The 14,167-nt window shown below is 31.5% G+C and overlaps 2 protein-coding genes and 3 non-coding genes across 5 annotated transcripts in view; 2 read left to right on the top strand and 3 right to left on the bottom strand.

Moving 5' to 3' along the window:
• LOC108555615 (spermine oxidase) overlaps window positions 1–740 on the bottom strand; it is a 4,091-nt gene extending 3,351 nt beyond the window's left edge. Inside the window, exons 1-2 of the mRNA XM_017911382.1 lie at window positions 598–740; window positions 7–323 (exon numbers count right to left, since the gene is read on the bottom strand). Of these exons, the coding sequence (XP_017766871.1) occupies window positions 7–323; window positions 598–725 (445 nt within the window). The 5' untranslated portion in view covers window positions 726–740. The remainder of the gene's footprint in view (window positions 1–6; window positions 324–597) is intronic.
• A 607-nt stretch (window positions 741–1,347) lies between these two features.
• On the bottom strand, window positions 1,348–6,728 carry LOC108555623 (aromatic-L-amino-acid decarboxylase). The gene is made up of 8 exons (XM_017911393.1): window positions 6,489–6,728; window positions 6,026–6,259; window positions 4,257–4,386; window positions 3,490–3,750; window positions 3,181–3,298; window positions 2,998–3,088; window positions 2,683–2,883; window positions 1,348–2,410 (listed from the first exon to the last, which is right to left on the bottom strand). The coding sequence occupies exons 1-8, from the start codon at window positions 6,687–6,689 to the stop codon at window positions 2,108–2,110; spliced, it is 1,539 nt and encodes a 512-aa protein (XP_017766882.1). The 5' UTR covers window positions 6,690–6,728; the 3' UTR covers window positions 1,348–2,107.
• A 4,184-nt stretch (window positions 6,729–10,912) lies between these two features.
• Window positions 10,913–10,984, bottom strand: TRNAP-CGG (transfer RNA proline (anticodon CGG)). Its single transcript has one exon. It is a non-coding gene; the product is annotated as a tRNA-Pro (tRNA).
• A 385-nt stretch (window positions 10,985–11,369) lies between these two features.
• TRNAP-AGG (transfer RNA proline (anticodon AGG)) lies at window positions 11,370–11,441 on the top strand. Its single transcript has one exon. It is a non-coding gene; the product is annotated as a tRNA-Pro (tRNA).
• Window positions 11,442–12,646: 1,205 nt separating this feature from the next.
• Window positions 12,647–12,719, top strand: TRNAA-AGC (transfer RNA alanine (anticodon AGC)). Its single transcript has one exon. It is a non-coding gene; the product is annotated as a tRNA-Ala (tRNA).
• Window positions 12,720–14,167: the final 1,448 nt, after the last annotated feature.

Below are 14,167 nucleotides of genomic sequence, written 5' to 3'. Positions count from 1 at the left end.
CCTGCTGAATTCGGACTCCCATGAAATTCAGTAATGTACCATGGGTGCGGCCACAACCTAGAGAGAAAAGAGTTGCCGCCTGTTGCTCGATCTGTCGAAACGTGTGATAAGCCGTGATGCTGACAGGAAGATCGATAGCTCGGCCATCGCTCGTGCAAAAAAGACCACGACTTGGATCAGGCCTGAAAACGGGTGGCTTCAGAAGACCTTCTTGGGCGGCCAGGGTGAACACTGGATTCGCGATGCTCCCTCCTTCGATCCAGGTAGCACCCATCTCTGCTACCACATCTCCCAACCAACACGAATGAATTCGACCTCCTGGTCTGCAAACAATATCCATCATCGATTAGCAATTTGTAAAATTTGTTAATTATTAATTATGCTCCGTTAATAAGTAATGGTTTCAACAGTCGTCGAAGATACTTAATTAATCTAAATTTCGCTTTTATACCACTCATAACAGGTGCTGTCTGTGTATTATATATTAACTCCAACTCGAGATCGTGAATAATAAAAGAAACTTTTAATAAAAATATTGTGATAACTAAAAGTGTAGATTTATATTAAAGATTTATATCGAATAGGGAATATATGTACCTATCTGTCGCCTCTAGTATCGTGAAATTCTGAAGACCACATTGTGTCAGCCGATGAGCAGCTGAAAGACCAGCCATGCCTGCTCCAATGATAACCACCGTTGGCTCCGGCTTGCACGGGTCCAGCATGCAAGGGTCCAACTGACATGATTCGAATCTGGCTAACTTTGCACATGGTGGTATCTCCTTTCTTTTTCCTCCCTTACTCGATGCAAAATTTCTACATGTCCATGGAGAATACTAATTAAACAATCTTATGTTGATATTCTTCGATCTGTTATAAAGATCTGTTACTGCTACGCTTTGTCGATAATAAAATTAGAAAATGCAAACAGGGGACGATATAACGAAAATGAAGATTGATAAAGAAAGAAAATCATGTCGTAAACGAATTATTTTATTCATCTTAATTGTATAAACATACTAATGAACAAAAATCATTAGAACCCTGTCATACTTTCGATAAAGACATCGTTATTCGGAAAATAAGCTATTTTATATGAATGTCAAAGGAGAAATAAAAATTTAAATTCCCTGTCTAATCTGACATAGACAGTAGATGGAGTCGTCAAACGTGAATTCCAACCTCACATAAACACTTCTGTAAAATCAAACACCATTAGCGTGCTTTTGTGATTGGAATAAAGAGACGTACTAATTACGCGTTGCTTTTGTTGAAAAATACACGCATGATATTATTAATAACATTTCACACACGAATTCCTTGATGAAATGTCAGTGACTTGTCTAGGACTATCTGGATCTACCTTATTGAAACTGTTCGAAATCTTCGAAACGGTAATCTGGTCCTCATAAGTAGCATCTCATTGGACATAAAGCGGCGAAACTAGTGAATTTGTTCATGAAGATGATGGACATTGATCTTGATTAGAATTTAGATGTAATTAAGGCGAGTTCCTTATCGGCGAACGTTGCTATGAAGAGAGCATGTCACACGCGCAAACAAACGACCATTACAGATGTTTTGTTGTCGAGACTATTGATCATAGCCACCTATGACGAAGATTTTAGTTTGATCCTTCGATCACGATCATACTTTCGAATCATTCGCTTTCACCGTTAACATAGATCATAAATTGCATCTTATACAGAACCGATTGGCTGATTATAGATCGAGAAAATAATCTATCTGGTCTGATAAGTTGACGCAGGAAGATTTGACTTACTGCCCTGATCTAGTGATTTCACTTCTGAAATCCATATTTTTAGGTTCTTTTAATATTTAGCTTTGATTCTATATTTACGCTAATGATTTATTCTTCTCTTCTCTTATTTGCTCTCGATGTTTTATGTTCTTCGTCACACGATGAAATATAATCCTATTGATTTGTAGGTGTATCATTCTTCGCCAGTAACAAAAATTTGTGTGATCTATCTTTAGAATTATATTAGAACAAATGAATCTATTAGACTATGAATAATTAAATCCACATTCATTTCAGCTACTAAATTAGCAGGCTCGTACAGTATTTAAATTCTACTAGATATTTTTAACTTAATAGCTTATACTCGTTCGTAGGTTTCAAGCTCTCTATCATGGTTGCTATGCCATTTGAGGTTTTTTTGAATGAATCGCACGATTCTTTCTCTACAGGAGGGGTGATAGATCGCAAGATTTCTGTTGCTTGACTCGAGATCTCGTTCCATGTACAGGCGATATCTTCTTCTCGAGATAAACGACTTCCTATCACCACTCGCATGATTAATTTTTTCCGATACATGGCTGCAATCACGTAAATCTTTTTTCTGGCTGTCACGCGATTGATAAGTTCCTTGGTCAATTGATTGTCACCCTGAAAACGGAGATGAAACGGATTAAAAATAAATAAAAATAATTTTTTAAAATATTTCTTCCGATTTTAATGAAAGATTAAAAATTCACAATACAAATGTCATCTCAAGCTGGAAATTTTTTAAATACGAATACAACATTTGTTAATTAAAAATTTATCAAGATTTGTTCTTTCGCGATTTTCTCGGTGACTATTCTGCAACTTCAAAATAACTTGTTTTGTTCAAATTTATATTTTATGCATATTTCTCTGTTTAATTTCCACGTGCATACCTTCATTCTGAAACAAATTAAAGCCATAGCTCTCTCTGTTACTATTTCGAACCTGCTGTCAGATTTGACATAGTTCTCAAACATCTTTGCCAATTTTATCGTGTCCCGTATGTACTGCTGAATTCCTTCTGCTCCATAAATCCGTAATACAAACCAAACTTTCAAGGATCGAAAACGACGACCCAAAGGAATTTGCCAGTGCTGAAAAGTAATTTTTAAAATTTTCTCTCTATTATTATTAAAACATTCAAATAATTGAGATAGTAATTACATGCTTCGAAATATTATACTTGTAAAAATGAATTTTATAGATACCCTAAAATCCGGAACAAGCCCTTGTTTATCGTGTTCCAAGTAAATCCTGTCCACGTTGAAAGCTTCGACCAATTTCCTAGAATCTTTTACCCTGAAATATTTATATTCCTGTCTTTATTGTCATTTTCCTATTACCACTATTATTCTTCGGTTCTATAATTTTGAAATAAGAAATATACAGACCATAACGCAGAACAATCGAAATTCACTAGCAACCATTTATGCATATTGACATTGAAAGAGTCAGCGTATTCAACACCAGACATCAAATGTCGATACTCGGGACAAATGAAGGCAGCACCTGTAAGACAACAATAATTATTCGTTATTCCTTATAATTCCAAATTTTCCAATTTTTTTCCCCCTTTAAAATAGTAATTAATCTGTATAAATAATAATTACCATAGATTACTAAGATAAAAATATTTATAATTAAGGTGATATTTTGTGACATCGAAAAGCTTTTATATCGTTAATGGTGAAGTTTTTAACCTGCATAAGCAGCATCGATGTGCAACCATATGTTGTACTCATTGCAAATGGGCCCCAATTCGTCAAGGTTGTCGAAGGCACACGTGCCAGTGGTACCCAAAGTGGCCACTAAGCAGCATGGTATCAAACCTTTCTTCAGATCCTCTTTGACCGCTTTCAATAACGTTTCACCTCGAAGAGAGCATTTGTCATCGGTAGGTAAAAGTCTCATGGGAATTGATGTCAACATCCCCCCTTTTTCTACCGAAGAATTTGACTGATCTACGAAACGGAGACCAAAAAGAAAAAAGATGAGGAAAAAGTTTAGAAATAATTAATATTAATCATATTCGTCTATTCAATTAATCATTTTCCTCAATTGCTCGACTACACATCCTGTATGTATAATTAATGACATTAACAACATCATATATGAATAATACTGTAATATAAATACTTTACGCTCCACTGGTGGCATTAATATTTATACCGTTCCCTCCTTTAAAACGGAACTTGCAATTTCAAAAAATTCATTTTCATAAACTTACTGGTGAAAAAAGTGAAAAAAATTCTCAAAGTCATATGGTCAATAATGTTAATATTATGCAATAACAATATCATGTATGAACAAGTTGAGATAAAGTGTACTGCTGTAATACAATGTAACTAGTACATATTAATCAAGGAACTGTATAAGCAGATTTCATTATGGCATGGATAAAAATAGAAAGATTGAAGAAAATGATCAAGGTCTTAAAGTGGAGGATAACCGAGCGCGTAATCATTACCAGATGAATATGCAACCAATTTGCACTTGATGAAGTCTTCGTCCCAGTCTGGATGAAATTGTTTTATACGACGTGATGCATGTTCCTTTGCCGTTAACAAACATACTAACGTACTCTCGCTGGCTGAGCCCTGATCAAACAGGAGTAAAATTATCGTAATTAACGAAAAGCCAAATTACCTTTGCACAAGATATAAAATAAATAAGTGTGACTAGTATATATTATATAAATGAATCGAAGTAACTTTGAAATAGAAATAAAGCAATTAACTGGTAAAATGTTATTCAGAAATTAATTTACAGTAGTTTCTGTAGCATATTTAATTTTGATCTTGATGTAGTTAGATAATTCTTTTTTCTTTTCTTGTTAATCAATTAATAAATAAATACAGCGACTCGTTGGTCTAGGGTTCAAATCCCGGACGAGCCCAGCTAAATTTTTATTATACTTAATTTTACTAAAATATATACTAAAACGAAACATAATCGTTAAATATTCTCACCAAAGGAAATACGTTTACTTGACAAGTACTTAAAAATACTAACAAATATTTAAAAAAAAAAGTAACAATAATACATTATACTTTTTCTTGTATTTTCTTCTGTACCCTAAAAATGTAGTGGCAATAAATATTTTTTTCAGTGAATATCTTATCATCACTAAAAACTTAAATACCGCTACACATAAATAATAAATATTAGTAGTGATAAAATAACATTTTGTATCTTTAATATTTACAAATTATCTACATGTTTAAGCATTTTAGACACCTAAACTATTATATTTTAATTAGTTTATGACCCGACTTTCGTCGGGTAAACCAAAAAATTTTATCGTAGACTCATCAATTGTTCCCCTCCACGGAAATCTTTAGTAAAAGGCGAAAGATTTACACGTTATGTGAAGAGAAACCAGAGTGTCCTAATCTTCTCTATGCCGAAAGTTATATTATTCTGGGTCCCCTTCACCAGCGAGAAACGTTTCCCCCTGGTGTTAGTTTTGTGTATCAACCTATAGCATTTCGAAAAACTTCGATTTTTCTTCAACAGTAACGGTAATTCATCTGCTGTTTGAAATTTTTTATGTAACATATTTTTCCTATTTATACCACGTAATAGAAATTCTTACCTTCCATAAGCAATATTATTTAGTAAAAATAGCTTTTTCAAACAAAAGATTGTGATTTTCCCCGTGCTTGCACAAGTACAATATACAATTCTATATAAACTTTATCACCTTTAGATTAAATTACAAAATATAATAAAAACAATATAAAAATTCATTTGTTTAATTAAAACACCGAAGGACCGATGGAATAAATATATCCTAAAAGCAACTACGATACTTCTTTATAATACATTCTTTATAACTGAATACTTCTCTAAATAATAAATTCAAATAATAATAATAATTCTCCCAAATAATAATGAATCATTGTTCACAAACATTCTTCTGTTTATTCATTATTCGGATAATTTATCTTCGTATGAAAATTTATATAAATTTGTTACTGACACTTTGTTCAACAGGCAAGAATATATTTTATACGTATATAGAAAATTCATATTTTTATTGCACTGGAAATAATTAAAATTACGTCACAAAATAACTCGTTATATCACTGAAAAACACGACCTTCAACATTTATCAATATGAACTCCAAAATCACACGTTGCCCTAGCAATCTCAGAATTGAATCATCGTCTTGACGTTCAAGATCACCTGAAGGTCGTAACAAGGTATAAAACATTGTATGAATAATCGTTTACCTGTATGACACCTCCACCATGACCTTCGCTGCAACTTAGAAACTGCTTTGGTAATCCTAATAATTTTCCAAGCCAATTCATCACGATCACTTCAAGTTCCGTGCACGCAGGGGAAGTGGTCCATGAAAATCCCATGCAACTTAAACCACAGCTGATGATCTCACCCACGATCGCGGGGTACGAATTTGCAGATGGATAGAACGCGTGGAAATATGGCGAATTCCAATGGGTTATCTACAGATTAAAATAGAAATTTAGTGAAATAAATATAATCGATAAAAACATGAAATATTCACTTAATACAGTAAGACATAATTTTGTGAATAATAAAATTCGATGTTTTCTTTCCTCACTTTTTTATGTACCATGGAATTTCCATCTAATTTACATATCTACACGTATCAAAAAGAGAGAAAAACAATACAAATAAACAATGCGGAGGTCATACAACGAGGTAACTTACTCCAGGTAGAATATGTTGTTCAACATCTTTAAGCACATCTTGCCAGATTTCCGGCTTCTTTGGCGCTTCTTCCGGCAGTAGTTTACTGAGATATCCTGGCTCAACATCCGGAAGAACGTTCTTGCTTCTCAAGCCATCGTGGTAATTAGCCACGAAATGGATCGCTGCTTTACCAAAATCGATGAAATCCTTCGTGTCCATTATTGGCAATTGTCTTGCAAAACTCGCTATGTCGATTAATTATTTCTGTGAGTTGAAATAAAAGAATTATGTTGAAATTAATAACATAAAGAAAGAAGAAATATCGTGTTGAAAAAAATATACAAAAATCATTGTCTAACATCGAGTAATGTCGAATTACATATAATTATATAAATAAATAAATTTATTTATTTATTTAAATATATATTCCTTCATAGAAGGAAATATTTACATTAACAGACTAGATAGATCACCAGATCGCGAATGTTTCATTCACCACTCTGTCTTATAGAAAATATTACTTTCCCTTTAAACTAAAAAAGGTGGTTTAATTAACGTTGCAATACACTACACTTAAGGCTTTAATTTTCTCATACCAATTCGATACATTTTTCCCACGAATCGCAATTCACTAGAAAAACTTCCCTTGCGACGATGCATTGCATAAATACAATGTGTTATTATTTCTAGTAAAACCGAACATAGGCGAAAAATCAATTATAAAAACGAGAACAAAGCTACTCACCCTTAATTCTTCACAGAGAAAATTAACTGCTATTTGTAAGATTTACAAAACTCATCATTTTTAACAGCCACCTTTTATTTACAACGTTTTACGATGTCACAAACTACAAACGCGACATTTTGAAAAATAATTTTTCATCCGAAACGCCACAATTAATTCGTCGAAACTCGAACGATGCTCGTAAGATCTTCCGTGAAATTGTCACAAAACGGGGTACACAGATTTGAAATTTCTTATCGCAGTCGATGTTACCAATCGAATGACACCCTATGATGAGCGGTATGGAGCCGTGAACGATCCACGAAGAAGTGAGTTCGTTCGAACCGCGTCGGTTAAAGTTAAATGCCGAGACATAGAAAACTTTCTCCTGCTTTCTCCATAATTGTACAAAAAATTTAATCTGCGTGTGGCACGGAAGAAACGGAAAAGGTCCTATTTAGAGAAGCATCTCTTTAGAATTTCGTGATCCAACCGATCGCGGCCGATCTCGTGATCCTCTAACGGTTTCAAAGCTAAGATTTACGAAAGTTTCTAATGTTGGTCATCGAAGCGTTTACGACGATTGTCAACGTCCTCAACGCGGAAAATTATGGCGATTATGGGAACTTACGTCGAATCGTAATGGAAAAAGTTATGCAATTAATATTGGAATTACCAAACGGAAATAACTGCTTTCAAATTTCTTGTGTTTCCGATTATCGAAAATGTACAACTGTTTTTGGCAAGATTAATGTTATCTTTTATTAAGATAGACATGTAATCGTATGTCTTTTTTCTTTTCTTTATTATATCGCGTTATTTAATATTATTTATATAAACTGTATTTAGATACAGATTATGGTTTGGTAATTCTATATGATTCTTGCTATGTGACCAGTTTAGATTTCAATTACGAGAGTTATTTGATTATTTCGGTAATTAAAGAACGAATAATTTTGTGTATAAGCAATTCTTAATGATCAGATGGATTTGTTAACTTACGTATGTGTTGAACTTTCACTGTATGTTGTGTTCGTATTACCAGGCTACTAATTTTTTAAATTCCTGTTAACTTTTGAAAATTATGTAGGTATTGATTATTATCGAATATAATACTGTAATAATTGATATTATTATAAACATTGAGATATATAAATGATGATATTAAATATTTGAAGCCTTAAAATTTATAACGATTAGATTGAAAAGATTATTGAATTTCCGGCTATGTATATTTTTGTAATAATGAAATCGTTGCAATCTTCAGTAGAAATAATTGATAATATAGATGACTGTTCACGATATAATAGGTACGTTGAAAACAACGATTTATGGTGAAAAAAAGAGTTATGAAATGAAGCACGAGTACTTAGAAAACAATTAACCTTCGGTTATGTAGATTTAAAGCTTGATTCCTTTTACTGGAAAAATATAGGAGATTGTCTATAGATTTTTCTTTTTTTTCTTTTTTATTTTTTTTAATATAAATAAAAACGAATTACAAAAATGTAAGATATAGAAAGAAGGTCCTTGAACTAATCTCGAGCACCCGGAAGAGTATAAAATTGAAATGTTCGTGCATAACGACCTTCACTCCTTCGAAGAAAATTACATTAAATGGGAAAAGGTATTAGAGATAAAAGTGAATTTTCTACATAATAACTATACCAATCCCTACTATTGTACCTTCCAATATGATATTAACTTCACGACTAGTGCGTTTCTTTAATAGGCACACGAAGCATTTTGTATAGACTTCTTGTCTAGACGAGACATTATTAATCTCTATCCCTCTGCAATATTAATGTTATCAATGTTATTAATATTACACAACACTAACTTACGTTTTACGATAAAAATACAAATGCACCATATCAGTGACAAGTTTCTCGTTAATTAACAATCAGTAAAGATTCAACAAAACATACATATAACAAGTAACGATCGGCAATTTCAAAAATATAAACTTATTGTCAACAAAGATAAGTTTACTTGCCTAAGGATGATGTTTTTCAAAAAGCTGGACAGGGAATTCCAATTTTTAGAATGATCACCTTCCACCCACGAGGAGAACGTATTCCACTGCGAATGATAGCGGAACCATCCCCTTTATATATCCTTGGCTAAGCAACGCTGCTTTTTTTTACTTAACGAATGTAAAATGTGCATATTTCTTTCTCAATGGATTTTCATTGTTGTCGCGGACAACCTTGGTCAATTACGTGGTACAGACAATTTTTGCATTCATTTCCTGCATATCTGACTTTCTGTACGCGTTAACTTATGTATATAATCTGCAATATTTTTCGGGGAGTGACATTAATTATTTTACGAACAAGATTAAAAGACAATCTATGCAAAAATATTTCTATTTGACAATTGAGAGTATAATACAAACCGAGTAATGGAAATAAAAGGTAATTATGAATGTTGACAAACAGTTATCTTTTAACATATTATATATTGCCCTGTAACCTATAACATTTGCATTTTTTATAAACTATTAAAAGTCACGATGATCGCCTTGAAAATTTTTATGTGAAATCATGATATCATGTTAATCTACGTCACGATATTTAGGGCAAACCATAAAAAAATATCTTCTTATTTTTAAACATGTTCCCTTAATGTTTCTCTCTCTCTCTCTCTCTCCTTCTCTCTCTCTCATTCTCTCTCTCTCTCTCTCTCTCTCTCTCTCTCTCTCTCTCTCTCTCTCTCTCTCTCTCTCTCTCTCTCTCTCTCTCTCTCTCTCTCTCTCTCCCCCTCTACAGCCATGTATAAACAAGTATTTCTCAATAAATATTTGATAAACAAATAATGAAACATTTATTATTAATGGAAATCAATTATCACTGATATTGTCACCTTGATGACCCAAATGAATTTTTCAAATCGCGTACTGTAAATTATATAAACATGATACGTCATACATTTGATTTATGAGTATTTAAAATTGTTATATCGCTTTCTTTATCGCATGAAAAATTGCCAGAAATTAAAATTAAAAATTAAATGATATTTGTTAAATAATTTTACCAAATATCTTTAGAAGACGCAATAAGAAATAAATATACTAACGTAAGAAGTAGTCTAGTTTCGAAAGTAGTTCAAATATTCCCCTCATCTTCGAATAGAACGGAAATAGGCCACTACATGATTTTAACTATCGTGTAACTTGCTTTCACGGCTATTTTTCACGCAGTATTTGCTATATTCGAAACAATACTTCAACAGGTATAGCTTACGCTTTCATGATATCCTTTCTTACAAATCATTGACGCCAGTTTTTATTTATCGAACGTGCAATTCGTTCTTCTGAAATGAAGTGAAAGAAACAAATTGCTTGTCACTCTTTGTAGTATTTGCATTAATATAAAAGACAATTTTCTTCTAGCTAATAAATAGTAATTTAAAATGTCAATTTCTTTATTTCAATATCAAACTATTATTAGAAACTTCTTATTACAATACCTGTATAATAGACGTATAATACAAAAATATTTATAAAATCACTACGTGTTATTATTTATAATATAATTAGATGAAAAACTAATTGATATTTCTCATTGTACATTTCGCATACATGAAACTGTTCATACATTAACCGAAGGAAAAAGGAACGATATGACAGAGAAATTTCAAGTTATTAGGTCTGTAATCAATATGGTAATTACTCGAGGAAAAAGTTAAGAAAAAAGGACAAAATTAACGAAAATTAGGGCTCGTCCGGGATTTGAACCCGGGACCTCTCGCACCCGAAGCAAGAATCATACCCCTAGACCAACGAGCCAACTTGAAAGCTTTTTTCACATTAACCATCACCAAGCTCTAAATTAAATAAGTAATAATTATTAATATATAATTAATATTTATCAGTAAAAATAAAAGACACTCATTATGAAGTTATGCATTAACTGGTTTTAAACAATTGGATTGTTAAAAAACTTCAAATATCCTGGTATAAAAACATAATACACATGTAACTTTGTTTCATAACGTATGAAAAATATGATACATTTTCATATAGCCTAATGAATAATAACACAATCGATTTAATAAGAATATTTTTCTGAAATATATTACGTTTCATTAATTTTGTTGCATTAACTTTATTACAATTGCATTTATTTATTGTTTACAGTCGGTTTTGTAGTGTAAAGGTTGTTTTACACAGCGGCTCGTTGGTCTAGGGGTATGATTCTCGCTTAGGGTGCGAGAGGTCCCGGGTTCAAATCCCGGACGAGCCCACATTTTTTTACTCTTGAAACCGGTGTTTTTAATACCCTGAGTTATCCACAAACGTTCTGTAAGCATTGATTCTCAGGATATCAGAGTTAAGCACAAAGTAGACGAATCATTGACAACTATGATATGCATATTAAAATGTGGAGCGTACATAGAAGTATTAGAATATTTGTGGAATATTAGCATGTTAGCGGCAATGAAGGAATTACATTTTTAACCAAAAATATTTGTTAAGGTGGTGGACTGTACTAATTATTCAAGATTTTCTACTATCAAATGACTGCTCTTGGTTATTGGCAGTAAATAATGTTTTTAAAGCACAAGTTATAATTACATATTTAAATTACAAAATATTATAATATATTAAATGTAACTTTCATAACTGTTATTAAGGGAAAGGAAGATAAGTATGTAAAATATTTAAAAAAAGTGCAATTCCTTTGTGCAGAATATGCAGAATATATGGAATATGAAAAACATATAATTGTATAAAAATCCACAGACGAATAATCGTAAAATTACTATCACAATGTATTTTATAATATTATATATATTTATTATTTGATACAATCTGTAAATATAATTCTAATGTGTATAATTTTTACTGAATTGAATAATAATATAATTGCAGAAGCAGAGAATTTAAATAGAGTAAACGAGTTTTTCGTTCTATTAAATTCATGAGATTACTTGCATAACATCCGTAGTTAAAAGGTAATAAGTGCTATGACCATGAATATGGCGATTGTCATGGCCAACACAGTTTAATTAATACGATATTGTGAACAAGGATAGTTCCTTTACTTTCTGATATCGATGTTAACTTAACACTTATAATAAATAAATCTTATAATAAATAAATAAATAAGCTATTAAGATAAAAAGAAAGCATATTTGCATTACATGTTCTATAGTATACTAAATACTATATACCTGCATACATATAGTATGTTATATATACTATACTATACAACATATACTATGATTTGTAGAAAAGTATATAGAAAATTAAAATATTTCACAATGTATATAAAATACATAATATTGCAATAATATTCACCTAAAAGTACATATATTTAAATAATGTTGATTGCATTTCACTGATATGTTGTCAATGAGGTTAAATTTCTAGAAAAAACAAACATTAAAATAAGTCTAAATATAGGGAATTACAAGAAAACAAGAAAATAAAAATAAGTTAAACGTGGGGGGCGTAGCTCAGATGGTAGAGCGCTCGCTTAGCATGCGAGAGGTACCGGGATCGATACCCGGCGCCTCCAATACAACAAAATTTTTTTCTAAATTTCTTTTCACTTACATAATAAAATATCTACACCCATGTCACCTACAAATAATGGAATATTTTTTATTGTACATAATTTAGACACTACCAAACAACTGCATAGCAATAACATATATTATACAAACTGCCCCACAAATTTTAACTTTCTCTCAAATTTGCAAAATTTATTGGATAACTCATGTAGAACTTATTTTCCTACTTATAAATCCGTAAACGAAACATCTCTATCACCCCCAATTTTCGAAAAATATGAGTTTTTTCAAAAACAAGCGATAATAATAAAATACTGGTCACTCGTGCCATTTTGTACCATTCGTCCTAAGACGTAATGACCGATCACAGAAATAGAAAAACATGCGACTTACCGTCCGTTGATCACTTTCCTGAAGTGAAACACTTCAAGATTGACGACACGTCTCGACTTGCCAACAGTCGATGTGTTGTTATCGTCTAAGAGTGGCGATGACGGCATTGACTGTGATTACTGTCCACTCGAACTCTAATACACTTGAACTCGCGGATACACGGTCGTACTTAATATCGGCCGAAATCGGGTAAAAAATACGCGAGAAATCGTGAGCTTTTAAATCTTTAGAATATATCATAAATTAATTAATATTTAATAATTGTTAATAAATTAATTTTAATCGTAACAAAACTAAATAATTAATAATTTAATAATTGATAGAAAAACAATATTATTTGTAATAAAATAAAAAATTAATAATAATTCAAATATTGAAACTTATTGAAATAATTAAATTATATATTAATAATTATTAATAAAAAATTAATAAATTTAGGTAAGAAAGTATTTTAAGAAAAATATGGGAATAATATAATTATTTAAGAATAAAATACACCAAAAATAATTAATAAACTGTAAAGGATATTTATTTATGTTTAAATTAAGTTGATAAAAGGGTTTGTTTGCTTCAAATTAATTTAAATTAATTAAAGCAGTTAAATTAATGATGTAGATTTCACGACCTCACAGAGGCAATTAACTGTCTGCTAGGAATGCATGGTCCTTATATAGGCATCGCGTAACCTTACCAAGGTCAAACGAAAATTCACGAACTCCACTGATTTTTCAAAGATTCACATACCTATTAGTTATTACATGGTTTATTGTAAATATATACTTCGTATAATTTGCAATAAGAAATATTTTTTCTTCCTTCTTAAAAGCTATTACGTAAGGTTTCTAGAACATTATTTTACCACCCTTCTGAGTTATCAGATGTATTGACATTAAATTCTGCCTCAAGTTTGAAACATACAGAACATTTTCACATATACAGCTATCTAACTCAACTCTACTTCCTGTTATAGTTTCCATGAATATGTTTCTCTTTGCTGATCCAATTTCTGTTCCTATTTCTTCCTATTCCTTAAAATATTCTAGCTGGTTCACCATACGGT

Source organism: Eufriesea mexicana, unplaced genomic scaffold, assembly GCF_001483705.2.
Source record: "Eufriesea mexicana isolate 0111107269 unplaced genomic scaffold, ASM148370v2 scaffold202, whole genome shotgun sequence".
Classification (NCBI taxonomy): Eukaryota; Metazoa; Arthropoda; class Insecta; order Hymenoptera; family Apidae; genus Eufriesea; species Eufriesea mexicana.
Note: the sequence above shows the minus strand (reverse complement) of the source record. Positions and strands in the feature narration are given on the sequence as shown.